General features: G+C 39.2%; 1 protein-coding gene across 13 annotated transcripts in view; it reads left to right on the forward strand.

The window, feature by feature from the left end:
- Positions 1 to 18084, forward strand: part of PUM1 (pumilio RNA binding family member 1) — a 130192-nt gene that overhangs the window by 46320 nt on the left and 65788 nt on the right. For 8 of the 13 annotated variants that reach the window (XM_029230794.1, XM_029230795.1, XM_029230790.1 and 5 more), the window contains 2 exons: positions 8701 to 8809; positions 9776 to 9954. The exons of 3 other annotated variants lie outside the window; for them this stretch is intronic. In XM_029230794.1, the coding sequence (XP_029086627.1) occupies positions 8701 to 8809; positions 9776 to 9954 (288 nt within the window). The remainder of the gene's footprint in view (positions 1 to 8700; positions 8810 to 9775; positions 9955 to 18084) is intronic. 2 more of the 13 variants (XM_029230791.1, XM_029230803.1) reach the window with 1 other exon arrangement.

Here is an 18084-nt window from a genome sequence, read left to right on the forward strand (position 1 = left end):
GATTTGAATAAAATGAAACAGAACAAAAATGTTTAAACATTTAAAAATAATCTTTACATGTAAGTATTGAGTAACTGATTAAAAAAAATGCAGGAGGGCTTCCCTGGTGGCGCACTGGTTGAGAGTCTGCCTGCCAATGCAGGGGACACGGGTTCGTGCCCCAGTCCGGGAAGATCCCACATGCCGCGGAGCGGCTAGGCCCGCGAGCCATGGCCGCTGAGCCTGCGCGTCCGGAGCCTGTGCTCCGCCACGGGAGAGGCCAAAACAGTGAGAGGCCCCGCGTACCGCAAAAAAAAAAAAAAAAAATGCAGGATACTTAATTAGTAGTTATATAAATGGGAAGTGAGAATTTAGAGGGTCATGTTCCTTAAACTTTCTGGAAGAGAAGGGAAAAATGAAAACACCATCTTCTTTCTTTCTTTCTTTTTTAAATATACTTAGGTATTTTTAATTAAAAAATGATTGGCTTGTGATTAAGCCATTGAAGATTTTCACCATCCCTTATTTAAGCTACAGTTTTCAAAGCGGTTGGAAATTATTATCTGCTTGCTTAAAAATACTGGGTTGGCCAAAAAGTTCGCTCGGGTTTTTCTGTAACATCTTACGGAAAAACCTGAACAAATTTTTTTGGCCAACTCATATCTGAACCATGCGGTGTGAGCTCTCTCAAAATTCCCACTAACTTTTGTCACTTTGAAATTATGTTGAAGTGAAATGTATCTGCTTAAGAGAAAATGCCTTATTTGTAGTGAATTCTGTACCACCATAATCTCAATTTTTATTTATTAAAAATCGGTTCTAAATCATAATAAAAGTGTATCTTGTAAAAAGTCATCCATAATCCCACACCAACGAGCACCTATTTCAGTTTTTATTTTTCTTTCCAATCTTGATCCAAAAGGGAAGGGTGCATGAGGAGAAGCAGTCTTTTCGTGTACAATTTTGTATTTTGCTTTTAAAATTTAATGTTATTTTATAAATATTACATATAGTCCTGATGGCTGTTTTGGGTGAGCTTGTATTGTTGCATATAGTTGTGCCTTATTGAACATTTAGTTTGCTCCCAACTTTTTTGCTCTTATATTTTGAATGTGAAGCTTTTTTTTCCTTTTGAATTCTTTAATGTTGAGATAAATTCTCAGGAATGAACATGGCTTTTTTCCCAGCTTTTAAATTTATTATTATTATTTTTAAAATTTTTATTGAAGTATAGTTGATTTACAATGTGTGTTAATTTCTGCTGTACCGCAAAGTGATTCAGTTGTACATATATGTATTCTTCATATTCTTTTCCATTATGCTTTATCATAGGATATTGAATATAGTTCCCAGTGCTATACAGTAGGACCTTGTTGTTCATGCATCCTATATATAGTAGTTTGCATCTGCTAACCCCAAACTCCCAACCCTTCACTCCCCCACACTCGCCTACCCCCTTGGTAGCCACAAGTCCATTCTCTATATCTGTGAGTCTGTTTCTGTTTCATAGATATGTTCATTTGTATTGTATTTTAATTGTAGTTTTGTTTGGATATATGCCCAGGAGTGGGATTGCTGGGTCATATGCCAACTCTGTTTTTAGTTTTTAACTTCCATACTGTTTTCCATAGTGGCTGCACCAATTTACATTCCCACCAACAGTGTAGGAGGTGAATATGACTCTTAATGTATATTTTTTCAGAACCCTTTCCAAAAGAATTGTCACAACAGTGAATGGATATTTGTACCTTTTTTTTAAAGCCTTGTAAAGGATATCAATTTATTTTATATTTAAACCGTTTCTTGTTAAAACTTTAGTAGTAACTTCTGTGTGTAGTTTATAATATTTATTATGAACTGTCTCACTAGATTTCACAACAACCCTCTGTGGTATGGAGGGCCAGGTAAATTCCCTAGGGCATTAAGATTTTGAGAAGGGAATTCTGAAAATTACACAGTTTTCACAATTAGAGCTTTGACTAGAACATGTGACAGTGTTTACCAATAATACTTTTTTTTTTAAGATGTTGGGGGTAGGAGTTTTTATTAATTAATTTATTTTTGCTGTGTTGGGTCTTCGTTTCTGTGCGAGGGCTTTCTCTAGTTGCGGCAAGTGGGGCCACTCTTCATCGCGGTGCGCGGGCCTCTCACTATCGCGCCTCTCAGACGCGCAGGCTCAGTAGCTGTGGCTCACGGACCTAGTTGCTCCGCGGCATATGGGATCCTCCCAGATCAGGGCTCGAACCTGTGTTCCCTGCATTAGCAGGCAGTTTCTCAACCGCTGCGCCACCAGGGAAGCCCCCAATAATACTTATTTATTTCTATCAGTACTGAGCGGTCCTTTATCTGAGTTGATATCAAGTTCTTTTAATGTAATGAGAATATTTATCAAGAGATTAAAAAATTGGGGGGGGGCTATATCTTACCAGCTAGTTAAAATATCAGGTATTTGACTCCTGCATTGTCTACATTCCAATGAAACCAAGCTTGTGTTGGAAGTTTGCATTGCCACATGAGATGATTAAACCTGTTCATGCCTTCGGGGTTGTAGCATCCCTGTGAACAGTACTCCTTGAGAAGCCAAATTTCTGCTCTGAAGATAGCTCTATGCAGCCTGTGTTGTGTGTAAGCAGTCCTCTTGAGTACAGAGTGCATACTGGAGTTTCCATCTGTGCAAGTATTAACGGTGGTATGGTCAAACACATCCAGTCTTTAATAATCAGCTTGCCTCTTAGTTTTTGCAAAGCTGTAATCATAGTTCTTCCTGCAGTGTTTTGTTAGGGCTCCTAATTTTATAGATTTTCACTGAAGTGGGCTGGGTGATGTTGTGCTCACATCTGCTAGCTGAGTACACAGCATTTCATTGGCTATGCCATTAGTAGTGTGAAGTCTGTTGGTTACTATTTTGTTATTAAATAATATTAGCAGCTAATTCTTTGAGTGATTACTCTGAGTCCAGCATTGTACTATTCCTTTACACACTATATTATTTAATGTTCATAACAGTTCATTTTATAGGTGAGAAAACTGAGGCCTAGATGAGTTGGGATTTGAAACCAGTTTTTTTTTTTTTGCGGTACGCTGGCCTCTCACTGTTGTGGCCTCTCCTGTTGCGGAGCACAGACTCCGGACGCGCAGGCTTAGGGGCCATGGCTCACAGGCCCAGCCGCTCCGCGGCATGTGGGATCTTCCCAGACCGGGGCACGAACCTGTGTCCCCTGCATCGGCAGGCGGACTCTCAACCACTGCGCCACCAGGGAAGCCCCCTGAAACCAGTTTTTTGTTTGTTTTTTAAAGTGATTTCAGAGTAGTTGTGTATGTTTTACCACTATATTACTTAAAATAAGAAGCCTAGAGGTTTTTGATGTTCTCAGCCTTTTAGTTTATTGTCTCCACCTCTGTTTAAAGGACTCTTAGTAGGGGTTAATGTGGTGGTCGATTGTGCAAGTGTGGCTTTGTGTATTGTCTTTTCTGTTAGATGACTAAAAAAAAAAGGTGTTTCCAAACACAATTTAGAGGTTTCCCAAGTGGCTAACATTGCTCATAAACCAGTGCTTGATTTCTACTTTGTTCTCCAGAAGCCTCATGAATAAGCTTACTGATTTCTTTACTCTCCTTAAGTCTTTTCTTTTACAAACCTGTGGTTCAAGCTGGGATAAGTAGTGTATGTGTTTTTCTCCTAAAGACCGGAGAGCAGATACTACTGGAGAGGCACTTAGGAATCCCATTTAATGGGACAGTACATGGAAGAGTACAAGGTCTGTTGTATTGCTGTGTCGGATGGTAGGACCTCCCAAGCCCTGGTTCTCAGTTTGTAGGTCTTGAAAGGGATTTACTAATTTAGAGGTGATTGGATTATATAACTGACCTATACTGACTAGAACCACAAGAGATTAATGTATGAAAACTAAAATGCAATTTACTAATTTATAAGGAGAAACAACAACTCTCAAGTGGACAGGATAATTGTGTTCAGTGATCAGCATGTTTGGCTATAGGAGGAAGCAAAGTTCTCTTAGGTTTGCTTGGTAAGCAGTCTGAGCCAGGGAAGTTACTTGGATGTTTTTAGTGGCTGCTGTACCCAAGCTACTATCTAGCCTGATGCATTAATTGCTTTTATAAGGACAGACTTGTTTGTGCATCATATATCCTCTCCCTAAACATGCATATTGGTTGATACTGCCTACATCTGACTCCCTGGGTCTCCTTTTCTTTTGTTGGACCAATTTCTAATTCCCTTATCTTCCTTTAGAATTGTGAAATCTTTTAATCCTCTAATTGCCTAATATTTCTTTAAATTGAATTTTGTAAACCTCTTCTGTGATCTGTTCTTTGTTGTCCTGTCAAAGAACAGTATTTCCAAGTTCTTGATGGGGTAAGCAGTAACTGTCTTTTCATACACTAGTTGCATTTGAATGTTTGATGATTGAATTTAGGTGTGGCTTAAGTGAAGGTTTGGCAACTCCTGATGTGGGTTGGTGAACCAGGATGTTTTAGCCAGTGCTGTGGATGATATTACCTTTAGAAGGGTTGAATCTGAATTTGAAATAACAATTGGATATCATCATCACTTTGTTTTATATTCAATAGATTATAGCTCCTTTTAATATGATCAGATTCGAACAATGTCTTTATTTTAAATGACTCTTGACTATGTGATTGCTACTAATTCTCAGTAAGCTTAACAAGTCTAAGTCCATTTAATTTTGCCGAATTTAAAAAGCTAGTCTTTTTTTTTTTTTAGTACAGAAGGGCTATAAGACAAAATAGGGGAAAACATGAAATGGAACGGATGTAATTTTTTCCTAATTCATAAAAAGGACTTTGATTTTAGATATTAGAAATGGAACAAGAAGTGCTTCTTGAAAACAGACTCTTAAAGATGTTTTCAATAAAAGAAAACTCTTCCGTATATTCGCAGCTGTATTAGTTATCTATTGCTATGTTCCAAATTACCCTAAAATTTAGTGGCTTAAGACAACATGTTGTTTAAGCCTCACAGTTTCTGTAGGTCAGGGGCCCAGTCATGACTTTGCAAGATTCTTTATTTCAGGGTCCCTCACAAGCTGCAGTCAGGATTTCAGCTGGGTTTGCAGTCATCTCAAAGTCCAACTGGGGAAGGGGCTGCTTCCAAGCTTACTCATGTGATTGATATCAGGATTAAGTTTCTCACGGGTTGCTAGACTGAGGGCCTCAGTTCCTAAGGAATCGATGTCCAGTGACCTCTCTTGGTTCCTTGCCATATGGGCCTCTCTATTGGGCAGCTCACAGTATAGCAGCTAGCTTCGTTAAAGTGAGAAGGTGAGAGGGTGAGAGAGGAGTAGAGGCAAGATGGAAGTCAGTATTTTTTTTTTTTTATATATATATATATATATATTTTTTTTTTGCGGTACGCGGGCCTCTCACTGTTGTGGCCTCTCCCGTTGTGGAGCACAGGCTCCGGACGCACAGGCCCAGCGACCATGGCTCACGGGCCTAGCCGCTCAGCGACACGTGGGACCCTCCAGGACCGGGGCACAAACCCGTGTCCCCCGCATCGGCAGGCGGACTCTCAACCACTGCGCCACCAGGAAAGCCCGGAAGTCAGTATTTTAAAGACAGTCTTGAAAGCGCCACCCCCTCACTTTTGCCCTCTCTTACTCCTTAGGAGCAAGTCAGTAGGTTCAGCCCACAGATAGGATAAGAGGGGGAATTACACAAGGGACTGAGTACCAAGAGGTACAGACATTAGGAGTTGTTTCAGGTGCTGCTTGCCACACAGCTGAAGAGTGGAGAAGGGTATGTTTTGGAGGAAAGAGAAATGCTGTGGAAGGTCCAGAGACTCTGAGGAGCTTTGCTAAGTTTGCTTCTGTCCTTGCCCAGGTACCTTGATACAGTAGTTTACTTTTCTTCATCTGCAGAGCACTCTTGCAAACCATAGGTTCTGTCTTTTTTCCTCCCAGAATTGGCTTGCTATCACCTTCTTCTACCACTTCCTTTTTCTTTATCTCTTACAGACTTGCCTTTTCAGTCCCTGCTGTTTTCATTAATAATAGTTAATTGATCTTGGTTACTTTGCCAAAGCATATGGGGTTTTACTACTTTGGGGGCTGCTCCTAGCATCTATTTAGGATCTATATTTATACATACTGTTAATAGTGGAAGACACCATTTCCTCTTGGTATGTGACTAGGGTCTTGAATTTTTCAGTGTGTACTGTATGCATTGTACTACATCATTTTATATAAGGGACTTGAGCGTCTGAGGATTTTGGTATCCAAGGAGGCTCCTGGAACCAGCCCCCCATGGATACTGAGGGATGACTGTATTCCTTTGAGATTTGTTGCATCTATTACTACTTTGAAGTACAGTCTCCACTTTTTAGTACCTTTCTACATGTCTGTTGTATTATTGTTTCCTTATGAGAGAATTTGGCCTGCAAACAGCCTTGCTTATATATGGACCTGCTTTTGCTGGCTTTGCATGTTGCGACAACCTGGCAAGCTATGAGGAAAGATGACAAGATCTTAGAAGTCATTTTTGAAGCCTTGAGTTCAAGGGCTGCTGCTTTCACTAAGCAATTTGACAAATTATGGACAGACTATATTTGCACATGGAGGCTGGTGGCTTAGAGAAGCTTGAGTTTTGAATAAAGATTTCCAAATTTGTGTTGAGAGGGATGAGCACCATAATGAATATATTTGATCATCTTTGCTCTCTTTCCAATATATGGAGACTAAAGTTAACCAACAAGTGAGGAGTCCCTTGTGCTGACATTCTTTCTTCTGGTACACAGAGGAGAAGTTGATGCAGACTCCTGTTTGCTTACACTCCCTACAAAGTACAAGAGAAAAATCGGAATGTTAGTTGGAAAGGGTACAACCAATAGGGAAAGAAATTCTATTTGTAATATTATAGGAGGGCATTTTTGAGATTAAGAGGAGAAAAATAAGTTCAAAGGCAAGAATTCTAGAGTTGTGCGTTAGTGCACATTAATTTTCAGGGTCCCATCTGTGGTTTACAGCTGTTTTGCCTTGGTGTAATGCCACTGAATACATTTATTGAGAACCTCCTGCGTGGTGGGCATTGTGTTAGGCCCGCATCAGCAACATCTCTAATCATCACAGCAACCTGAAAAATATTTCCTTCATCAATGCAAAGAGAATGAGGCCCAGGGCAGTCCTGCAGTTTGTCCTATGACACATCAAAGTTGTCTAGTCCAGGACTTCCTGACTCCACTGCCTAGCTATGGTCTGGGCTCTCCCTCCCACCCCTTCCCCCTCCCCCTCAAGTTAACAGACCAGCTGTGTCCTTGCTTCTCTCAGAGAATGAACCCTAGAGGCACATTAAGGAATTGACTGCTGTAACTGCTCATCTTCAAGTAAACCAATGCGTCTGTGCAATTAAGTGTCAGACCGAAATGTGTCTTTTGTCATGACCTTGTTGGACTAGAAGATAACAAGGTAGGGGAAAAAAGTGCAAGGGAAGCTGCTTTGCTCCAGGTAGTAACCCATGTCTACCAGATAGTTTTATAGAGCTAGAATAAATTGATGTCAAGAAACCCAGAATTTAGGTTGGAAAGCTGAGATTCATTTTAGTGAGGGCAAAATTGAGATGTTTCTTCATTATCATTGGGTTATGGGTTATAAATAGAAAAGGTAAACCTTTATTGTCAAGGAGAGAGCAAATGTTTTGTACTTTCTGTTTTTTTATTCTGTTCCTCTGAGAAATTCAGCTCTTTTATGCTCAAAAGCATTCTTTTATGCTCAAAAGCAGTGTACTATCTCAGACTTCTGAGTTTCTTGTTTGACTAGTAGCAGCTGAAGTGAAAACATAATTAGAAGAAATAAGAGGGACATTTTAGTGAGTGAAGCTGATAACCAGAAGGAAGAATGATGGGATTCTAGTGGAAATTTACTTTGTAACAGGTCACTAATGCTTTGATCTTGTGCAAAACTGTACTGTGTTTTGCTTGAAAGGGTACTTTGCATTTCTTTGGTTGAAGCTAATTTAAGGCTAGTGATGCCTGCATTTTTATGAGGTGTGGAATGTTTTGTGAAGTCACTTTAACGGCATTACTAAGTATTCTTAAGATAACTGAGGTGAGGAGATTTTTATTTCCCTTCCAGTAATGGGGAATAGCTGCTGTCTTTCCAAAATCTTGGAACAGGTTAATGTTGTGGTTGGGAAGTTTTTTTGTTTTTGGTTTGTTTTAGTTTTTTCTTTGTGGTGTTGAAAGTATTTTAGTTAAACAGAATCTCTGTGTATGAAGGAGGTGAATTTTGCCTCTAGTGTTCCATAGCTGGGGTCTGAGTTCATGCCACAGCTTGAGTAACTTTGTAGGTCCCCTTAATATACATGTAGGCAGAAGTAGCCTTTTAGTAGTTGTAGGTGCTTTCTTTTTCAGTAAGAATCTTCTTAGCAGTTAGCTGATAGGTCTAGTATGAATTCTCCCCCCGCCTTAAAAATCTTGGCATAGATTAAGTGAATAATTCTAGATATTTAAGCTGAGCCTCTATTGTGATGGGTTGATCTGTAGCCCCCCTTGCATTAGGCCTCTTTGTGACTTTTACCAAACATATAGTAGTGCTCTGACCACAATCTGTGGAGTCAGAACACTGTGATTAAAGACCTTCAGGGCACATGAGCATCTTCAGTACCCTTGTCTAAAAGAAAGTGTTGACTGCTGTACTTTCATCCTTTATGAATTCTTTAAAAGCATCTATTATTTTTAATTTGCAGCAGCTCTTGCCAGGTAAAAAGTTTTGGGAAACAGATGAATCCAGCAAAGATGGACCAAAAGGAATATTCCTGGGTGATCAATGGCGAGACAGTGCCTGGGGAACATCAGGTAATCTAGATCTAGCATCTGTACTGTGATTTATGCCTGTCTTAGAGCTCCTTTCCTCAGCAATTGGCAAGTTGTGAATTTTACATCAGTGACAAGCATGTCAAGCAATGTCCTGTCCTGTGGTATAATTGCCATGAAGGAGCTTATATGATGTAATTTATTAAAACATAATTTACACAAAATCAGGTCTTCAATATTTTACTGAAGTGCTAGCCACAGGGGAATGGTCTTATTTGAAATGACCGTAATTTCAGCTACAACTTCTTGTTCTGTACTGCTGTCAGCATACTTGGAATTAGAAAATCCATGCCTGCCATTTGAAGTTCATGTTTCTTTCTCCTCCCTTTGCCCCTGTGTACTGTGTATGGGGTGATCTATCTATAAATGTGGTTTGGGGCAAATAAGTCACTGGGTATGGACACTCTTCTGACTGACTACCCCTGAAGAAAGGGATGGGGAGAACTTGTAGAGGCAGACATACCGACAGCAGAAAGAAATGACAGTTGATAGGGAGGAAGGAGACAGAAAATTCAAAAGCTGATGTGCTGTGTTATAGCAATATAAGAATGGAACCTCAGATGACAGTGGTCATCAGAAAAGATCAAATTATGTTGTTTTAAAAAGGGCAGTAAGATCACATTTTGTTTCAGTAACATTACCAATAAAATATATTAAAAAGAAATTCTGCTACTTGAAAGGGGTAAACATTAATTTATCCACTTAGCTGGATAAACCAGTTATGTGAACTGCTGTATTGCTCTGCTATCCTGGATATATGAGGGGTGTGTTCCGTTTCCTTAGCTTATGTAGTATATTATACTTAGGGAAAACACAATAGGAGGTTTTGGCTCAACTGACCATGGCAGGTTTCCTGATTCCCAGTCATTGGTTTATCCATGAGACATCACTCATAATTTGTTTGAGCCTCTGGCTGCACTGTATCATGCTTGTGTATCTTTTTTGTAGATCATTCAGTTTCCCAGCCAATCATGGTGCAGAGAAGACCTGGTCAGAGTTTCCATGTGAACAGTGAGGTCAATTCTGTACTGTCCCCACGGTCGGAGAGTGGGGGACTAGGCGTTAGCATGGTGGAGTATGTGTTGAGCTCATCCCCGGGCGATTCCTGTCTAAGAAAAGGAGGATTTGTAAGTTGGCTTGAGGAACTTGTTCCTATCTCTCTCTCTCTCTCTCTCTTTCCCCTTTCCCCTAAAGCAAAACATGCCTGTTTAGTTTCCTTAGATACTCACAGCACTAAGTGCAGGGTTTTAAAAAACGCTTTTATTGCAATTAGATTTCAGCAAACACAGCAGGAGATGTAAACTAAACTTTTTAAAAATAGAGAAATGATGTTTTTTTGGGACTCATTGATAGTAATGTGAGGTAAGGACTTAAATCTAGATCGCAGTTCATTGGCCTACCAGAAAACACCATTTTTAGTTTAAAACAAACAAAAATAAAAAGAGAAGGAATTAACACAAAGCTGAAGGCAGGTGTCAGTAGGGAATAGATCTGAGAGAGTGATTTGCCAATACCCTAGGATCCTTAAAATGGATCAGATATGTTGGGTCATTCTTGTTTTTGCTAGCTAGGCTTTAACTATGGAATGATCTTTGGCCCTCTTTGAGTAGCTTTGCTTCTCATACCCAGGCTGTCAGGAAATTAGAAGTTCTGTTAATTCTGTATTTCAGTTTTTTTCAGATTCATCACCATTGACCTCTCTGATGCTAAATTGTGGCTAGAGCAGCTTCTCTGTCTACAGCCTCTTCCCTTTTGAAGTCTTAAAGCAGTCTTCCTCAAGCATCTTTGATAGCCTTTCTCAAAACTAGTTCTTTCTTATACCATTGACTTTCTAGATCTAGAAGTCTTAAGATGTATTTCTGTTTGAGTCTTCCTCATTTTGTTTTCTGTGACTGGTTTTATATTCCAAGTCACAGCTAGGAAGGCCATGAAAGGCACCCTGAATCTTTCTTCCTTCCTTTTCTCCCGACTCAACTTGTTTTGTACCTTTTCAAAGCACTTTCTCCCTGAAGTCTTTCTGGGCTAATACTACTGGTTGGCAATCATTTTAAGAGACCTTCTTTCCCCCAAATCATAATAATAACTTTGCCTTTACAACTATCTTACATTCTTTTATCTTGATAGCATTTGTTGTCAGTGTTTTTACTGTTAGTCATTTGTTGCTAGGTATCAGAGGCTTGGTCCTATTTTCCCAGTTCCACTTGAAACTTCTCTAGAGTCACAGTAGTACATTTTTGGTGCAGCTTTCTCAAGTGTCAAGTTCAATTCTTTAATACGTTAGTGGACATGAAATGAATGATTGTTGACTTGCTTGGCCGGAAGATAACAGGTGGCATCCAAGGTAACCAGAATTCCCATGGAGTTAGCTTTATTCTAGGCACGTCAAAGATGATGGATGCTTCAGCTGACGTTGACATTTGACACGTGGCCGGAGCTTTTGATTCCACCAAAAAAATGGGGGGTGGGGGGTGCGAAATGAACTTATTTAAGAGGCTGGTTTGGATTTCTCCCAGCTCCACATCTAGAAATTTGGTTTGAGGAATTTAGCCAGAACAGGATCGTTCATTTGTATAATTACCTTCAGGAAGTTCAAGGGACTAAACTGGGGCTTTTGTCTGAGTCTTGCATGGTAGCTGTTCCAAAGCTGACCTGATTACTTCTGGGTCTTTTGACCCTGCAGCGGCATAGGTCAGGTTTAGTGGCTTGTAGATCAGATTGGAAAAGACTTCTTGTATTTGAACCTTCCCAGGAGGCTACTTGGGAAGAACAAGATCTACCCTTTGGATGTGAGGAATGGGATCAGGCAAAATGATCATTTGCCTGTTGTCTCATGGGAAGGATGGTGTTACTTCTTCTCTTCTTTCAGCTTATCCCCAGCTCACCTCTTTTTCTTACCTCACACTTCCCTCATCTCAAGAGTGCAGATTCCTCAGAGGAAGTGCTGCCTTCCAACTTCTGCCTATAACTTTTATTTATTTACTGTAGGAGAAAAGTTAGTGTCATGCATAGGTAAGTCATTACTGTGGTGAACTGGAACCTGTATGACTCTTGCCATGAATTCTCTATAATGTGTGACCAGCTTCTAAGTCTTGGGCATTAGCTACCAGGCATGTGCCTGGGTTACTGTGAAGTTTGTAGGAAGAAGAAAAATAATTAGAATTAGGAGAGAGGTAAAACACTGGGGCTGACTTATTATTTTTTTTCCTGTTTCTGTCTTTTTAAACAATTATTTCATTAATCTGTAACGAGGCTGTATCTTTTGTATTCAGTATCTTATTTGATTTTGTAAAGGTGGCTTCTATCCTTAATTGTCTTGAGAGATTGGTGATTTTTAGTATTGTCACCAGAGGAAGTTGGAAGAACTCAGGATAGAGGTCAGAAAATTGAACTCTCTAAAAAGCATCTGCGTTACTGAGCTGCTGAGGTTTGCATAACGATAAATGAAGATTCTCCAAATCTGTGTTCAAACTTTTCAGAAGGAAGGTTGTGGGTAATGAAATATTATCCTATTATCCTGTATTTTGACTTGAGTTGCACCTAAATGGTGATACAGGAAGACTGATTAGTGACGTCAGTCCATCATATTGGCACGTGTAATCTTTTGGTGGATGGAGAACTGAGGATCAATGAACTGCTTTATGAGCTTTTTGGTTGTATCCTGCTGATCTTATGGGAAGAGGTGGGCCTTTTTTTTTAAAAAAAAAAAAAATCTAGTTTGTCATTCAGAGTGCTGAGTTCAGAGGCCAAGGAAGACAGAATATCTGCTTCTTGTAGATAATTGTTCTAAAGAGTAGTAATTGATGGTTTATGGATCAGAGCACTCAGATGTTTTTCTTTTTGGGGTGGCTGTACCAACATTACCTCCAATAAGCCATGGAGAAGCTGCATTTTAATCCCCTGAGAGCTAAAAAACATCATCGCTGATGGCATAATGAATGTAGACCTCAAATCAAGTACTAAGGGGCTATTCTCAGATACTGACAACAGATAAGCCAGACTCTGATTAACTTCTCAGTTAAAGGGGTTTAGAACTAAAGTAATTACTCATTTGCAGTGGTTTTCCATTTTCAATAAGGTTGTTTTACGGTTAAAGCTTGAATGAAGGTATTTAACTCTTTGTCTAGCTTTCCTGAGCCTTTCTTAAGTTCATTTTGAGTGTACAAATGGACTCAGCTTAGTTGTTTTGGCTTCTGAGATAAGAGTACTTGCAGGCTGTTGAAAAGAATCTGACAGCAGTGTTTTGTTCTCAGCACCCACTGTAAAGTTTTGATAGTATTCTGAGTATGAATCAGAAACTTCAGGGTAGCAGTTTTCAGAATAATGGGAAAACGCAGAATACCAGTTAAGTCAGAGTCAAGTCTTTTAATTTATTTCCTTTTTATATCCTTTATTTTATTGATTCGTGGAAAAAGACAGGTCCCCTTACCCATCCCCCCAAACACCCCAAAACAAAACAAAGCATGGTTCTGGGTGGTTACACAATCATATGTAACTACTATGTTTTGAGGCCACTGGGTGAAATTACCCATCCAAGGACCCTGCTATTGGTCTTTTGAAACACCAGCTGATCATCACATAGATTGAAGCCTAGCCAGTCAGAAAAGTGGATCGTCATTTCTACTTTTCTGGTTTATGGTTCCTAGGTAAATGAGAAGACCATTGTAAACTTCAGTTAGGGTCAAGGCCACCCTAAATTTGCAGAAGAAAGACTTTTAGAAAAAATATCTTGGGAAGACCTTTCTGCTTATTTGTAGAGACTGGGTGCTTTCTGACCTGGAGGATGCTTGCACACTCATGGCAATTCACTTAGGTCACAAAATTGATGACTTGCTTTTCTAGCCTCCACTGCATTTGTTTCAGGCAGCCAGTGCCACTTTAATTGATTTTTGTTTAAAAACTTTGTGGAGTGTAATGCAGGGGTTTGAGTCTCAACTGGACCTAATTTCCTCATTTGCACAAAGTCTAATTCATATGGCTATGTAATATATATGAAAATGCTTTGTAAGCCTTATAAAATCTTGCTCCACAAAGTCCTTGGGCCAGTAAAATTATCAGCACCTGGGAGCTTATTAGAAATGCAGACTCTCAGATTCTACTCCAGACTTTATTGAATCAAAGTCTGCATTTTGACAAGGCCCACAGGTGATTTGTATAAAATTAAAGTTAGATAAATACTGCTCTATAATTTTCTTGGAAGATTACAGATCAAATTCAGAAACTTTTATCTCAGGTTGGAGCCCCTTCAGATTTGAGCTTCCTTTGAACAAGAAATCTGTGTGCTCTGCTTTGCGATGTCAAGCTTTTAGACACTGACTAAATAAAAAGTTAAAAAAGCACAACTTTCAGAAAACCTTTTTTGGTTTTCGTCTTTTCCTCCTGGATATGGTGGTACCACAGCAGAGGGGAACACTCTTCTTACCTTTTTGCATACCAGGAATTGGGTGATCATATACACAGCGCCTGGTATATTCCACGTTCCACTGTTTCTAAAGCGCACACCTCCCCACTTTTGTTCATTTTGAAATTGGGATGCGTTAAATGATATAGTTTAATTGCCAGTGTTTCCTTTTTAGCAACACATAAAATGATGGTATGTCTTAAATTGATGGTGTCTCATATTTGATGAAGTGTAATAATTGGTGGTGGCTTGATTCTGTACAGATATTTCAGAAAAGTCAATGGGACAGAGGGTTTAGTAATTAAAGCCATAGTCTTTCCAGGGGGGAAAACATAAGCTATCCAGCAAATTTGAAGCTTTAGGGGGAGTGAAGGTGAAGGTGGGTGTGTCTGAGAAAGGCAGTGGGAAAAAGGTGAAAATTAGACAAAATATTTAAAATAATCTTTTAAAAGGAATTGTACATTCATGAATTGCCTTATTTAATACCTGAAACAACAACCCTTTGAGGTTGATGTTGTCCCTATGAATTTATAGATGAGGAAAATGAGGGTTAGAAGGGAAGTGGTGGGACCTGAATTCAAACTTTGTTCTAATTTCAGTTCTTAGCTATATTGCTTTTTACTAAGGTATACGCTACTTTGGTTTGTTTATTCGTTTCTCACAATATGATTATATTTAATATGTTAATTTAAAAGTAATTCACATGACTAGTAATTTCAAACTTTTACTCATTTTTTTTTAATATTTGAAATTTTTTGCTAGTGGAGCTACTGAGCTGAACTTCAAAGAAAATTGACATTTTGGTGTTTTGGGGGCATTTTGTGAAAAACTGAGAAGTGTACACAGGAGAAACCAATATTTTAGTTAATGTTATGGCTTTAGGACTTGAGTGTCAAGCAAATACACAAAAATATTGTTTTAGAAAAAAAGGGAAGAAAATTACTAATCTCATTGAATGTGACTTCTGCCATATGGAGCTTTGTGGTGGGATCCCTGCAATAGCAGGAAAAATTAAGTTCTCATTTCTCTGACTTCATTCAGAATTAATAGGTATTCCCTGAAATATTCCCCCTGTTATGTGAGGCTTTTGAGGAAGCTGAGCCATGGCTGGATGGACTATGATCCGCGCTGTACCTGGTTCTTCTTTCTGTCTGCTCTTCTCTCGGTTCTTTGATATCTAGCAACAGAACATATTGTTCCATCTCTGTGTAGATCTGGGATCTGATCTCTCAAGAACCCTCCTTGGCCCTACTCTAGAGATTTTGATTGGGCTTGGCCTCTTTGCATTTTGAGCACTCTGAGGCCTGAATTTGGGTTACAGTTTTGGACTGTAATTTATCTAAAGGGAGCCTACAACAAAAGGATGCTATTAATCCTTCTTTGTTTTTTATTTCATTTATTCAATAGACTTTTTTAATATTAATATGTGCTAGGTAATATGTGACAAAAAAGCAAAATATACCCCTTGCCTTTAGGATACTTATTTGGACTTAATTGTAGTGGTTCTCAATTGTGAGTGCTTATTGGAAGAGAAACTTTTAAAAACATTTGTGGGAGCTTCTACAGACCAGTTAAATCAGAATCTCTGGGAGAAAGCCCAGACACTTGCAAAGTTTTAAAAAGATTGTGATGTTCAACACTAACAATAGAGCCACTCTGCATTGTGAAAATGACAATGTCTCTGGGAGGGCCAGATTGGCTATACCCTTTTCTTTGATTTAAACTACTTAATTGGGAGCATTGAAGATTTTTAATCTTAGAATCACAGATAATGTTATATAAGAAATATTATCCCATTGCATAGTTTTTACTAGTATCATATTTGTATAAAATGGTTTATACTTTATAATAAACTTTTGCATATGCATCATTTCATTGATGTTTACAACTACTCTGTTTTAAACAAAATGATCCCTGTTTTATAGAAAAAGAAACTAAAGACTCAGGTTTAATGACCTGTCCAAAGTCCAGTAAATGTTAGCAGTTGAGATAGAGTATAGGTTCTATGCAATCTGGGTTAGTATTTTCCTAAAGGAATACTTTATCTTACACATTAAAAAAACTTTAAAATCCCATAAAACATACCAGCCCGTTTATACCCTTATTCTTCTCTCTCTAGGGTCCCCAGATTTCTAAGAGACCATTTTTATGATCCTGAACCCTGTATTCTGTATTCTCTTTTAATAACAGACTTTTGACAGAATAGCTTCCTACTTGTGTTCTTGGTGTCATTCAGAAATCAGACTTCATGTCAACTATTTTAATTTAGGGCTTTTGTTGATTTACTGAACTTGTTAAAACCATGTACAGAAACGTGTACAAGTCATAAACGTTTATCTTCATGAATTTCTATCAGATGGAAACACCCACTGTAACCCATCCAGATCAAGTATGGAAGCCTTCCTTGGGTCCCTCACCGTCAAATAGGAGGAACCTACTGTTCTGCTGAGGCATTACTAGCCTAGTCAGAGTAGAAAACCAGGTAGCTATATTTTATACAAGTGGACTGTATAACATTGGCAAAAACCAGCCCATCCCAGGGATATCTTTGAAAATCTGCCCTTGGTAGTAAAATTGAGAATGTAAGTATGAGTGACTAAGTGTTCAGGCCAGAGCCGTTGGCTGTTTGTTACAGAATGGAAGCAGCTTCTCAGCAAGCCCTTGTGAAGGGTCACTGGGGAAAGATCATGAAGAACATTGATTGGTGAGTGAGTCTCTTCTGGACCCAGATTTCTTGCTCGTTGGTGAGACTTCCTGTTGCTGCTTTATCGAATTTCCTTCCCATTTTTGCCTGTAGACGTTTTTCTTGTTTGTTTGTTTTTTTTGCGGTATGTGGGCCTCTCACTGTTGTGACCTCTCCCGCTGCGGAGCGCAGGCTCAACGGCCATGGCTCACGGGCCCAGTCGCTCCGTGGCATGTGGGATCCTCCCGGACCGGGGCACGAACCCGTGTCCCCTGCATCGGCAGGCAGACTCTCAACCACTGCGCCACCAGGGAAGCCCTGCCTGTAGACCTTTTGAACTCCTTATGAGAAATTGGAGCTGAACTGCTCCTCCTGAGCCAGTGACTTGATTTGTAGATTTGTGGGAGATTACTTAAGTGTGTTGGTAGGATGGGATGATCCTTCTAATACTTTTTTTTATTATTGACATTAGTGGTGTCTAGTTCAGGTACAGTTGTTTATCACCACCTCCTGGACTCTTACCTGATGATAAAGATAATGGGAGGATCCTTCTTATTTTATCAGTTCAGTTTTGCAGGATTTTTTTTGTCATTTCAGTTTTCTTTGTCATATTTTTTTGAACTTCTGCCCAGCACAGTATTCAGTACTGGGGATATAAAAATGAGTACATAGCTTCTGTCAGTTTTACCTTTGTAGGAGGAGGGAGCTTTTATCTCTGGACATTTTGAAAGCTCTTTCTTTCTTTAGAACCCTGTCATATTCCCATATCTGGTTTGGGATCTCAATGTCATGCTTAATTGGCTGTCATTTACTCCTTTTGAACCAATAACAGTATAATACTTTGAAGATGTAGAAGTTATATCTCATTTGCTGCCAAAACTATAGTTTACCATCTTGCTGCTACATAAAACTAAGTTTTATAAAACTATATCCTTTCTAATTCCCTTCTGGTATATGTTCCTTTATTCATACTAGCCATGAAATCTTTCTTTTTCTGTGTCACATTTGAACAGAGAATGATTTTGAAAGCAAAATTGGCTTTGAACTGGTAGTTGAAAGGTCTAAGATTGTCAAGGTCCCTGAGTCTGGTCTTTCTGGGCCAGAGATGGCTAAGAACTACTTTGAGAGCATCTTTTTATTTTGCATTTGCAGGCCTACCTACCCATTCATAACTGA

This window comes from Monodon monoceros, unplaced genomic scaffold, assembly GCF_005190385.1.
Source record: "Monodon monoceros isolate NGI ecotype Baffin Bay Population unplaced genomic scaffold, NGI_Narwhal_1 Super_Scaffold_18, whole genome shotgun sequence".
Classification (NCBI taxonomy): domain Eukaryota; kingdom Metazoa; phylum Chordata; class Mammalia; order Artiodactyla; family Monodontidae; genus Monodon; species Monodon monoceros.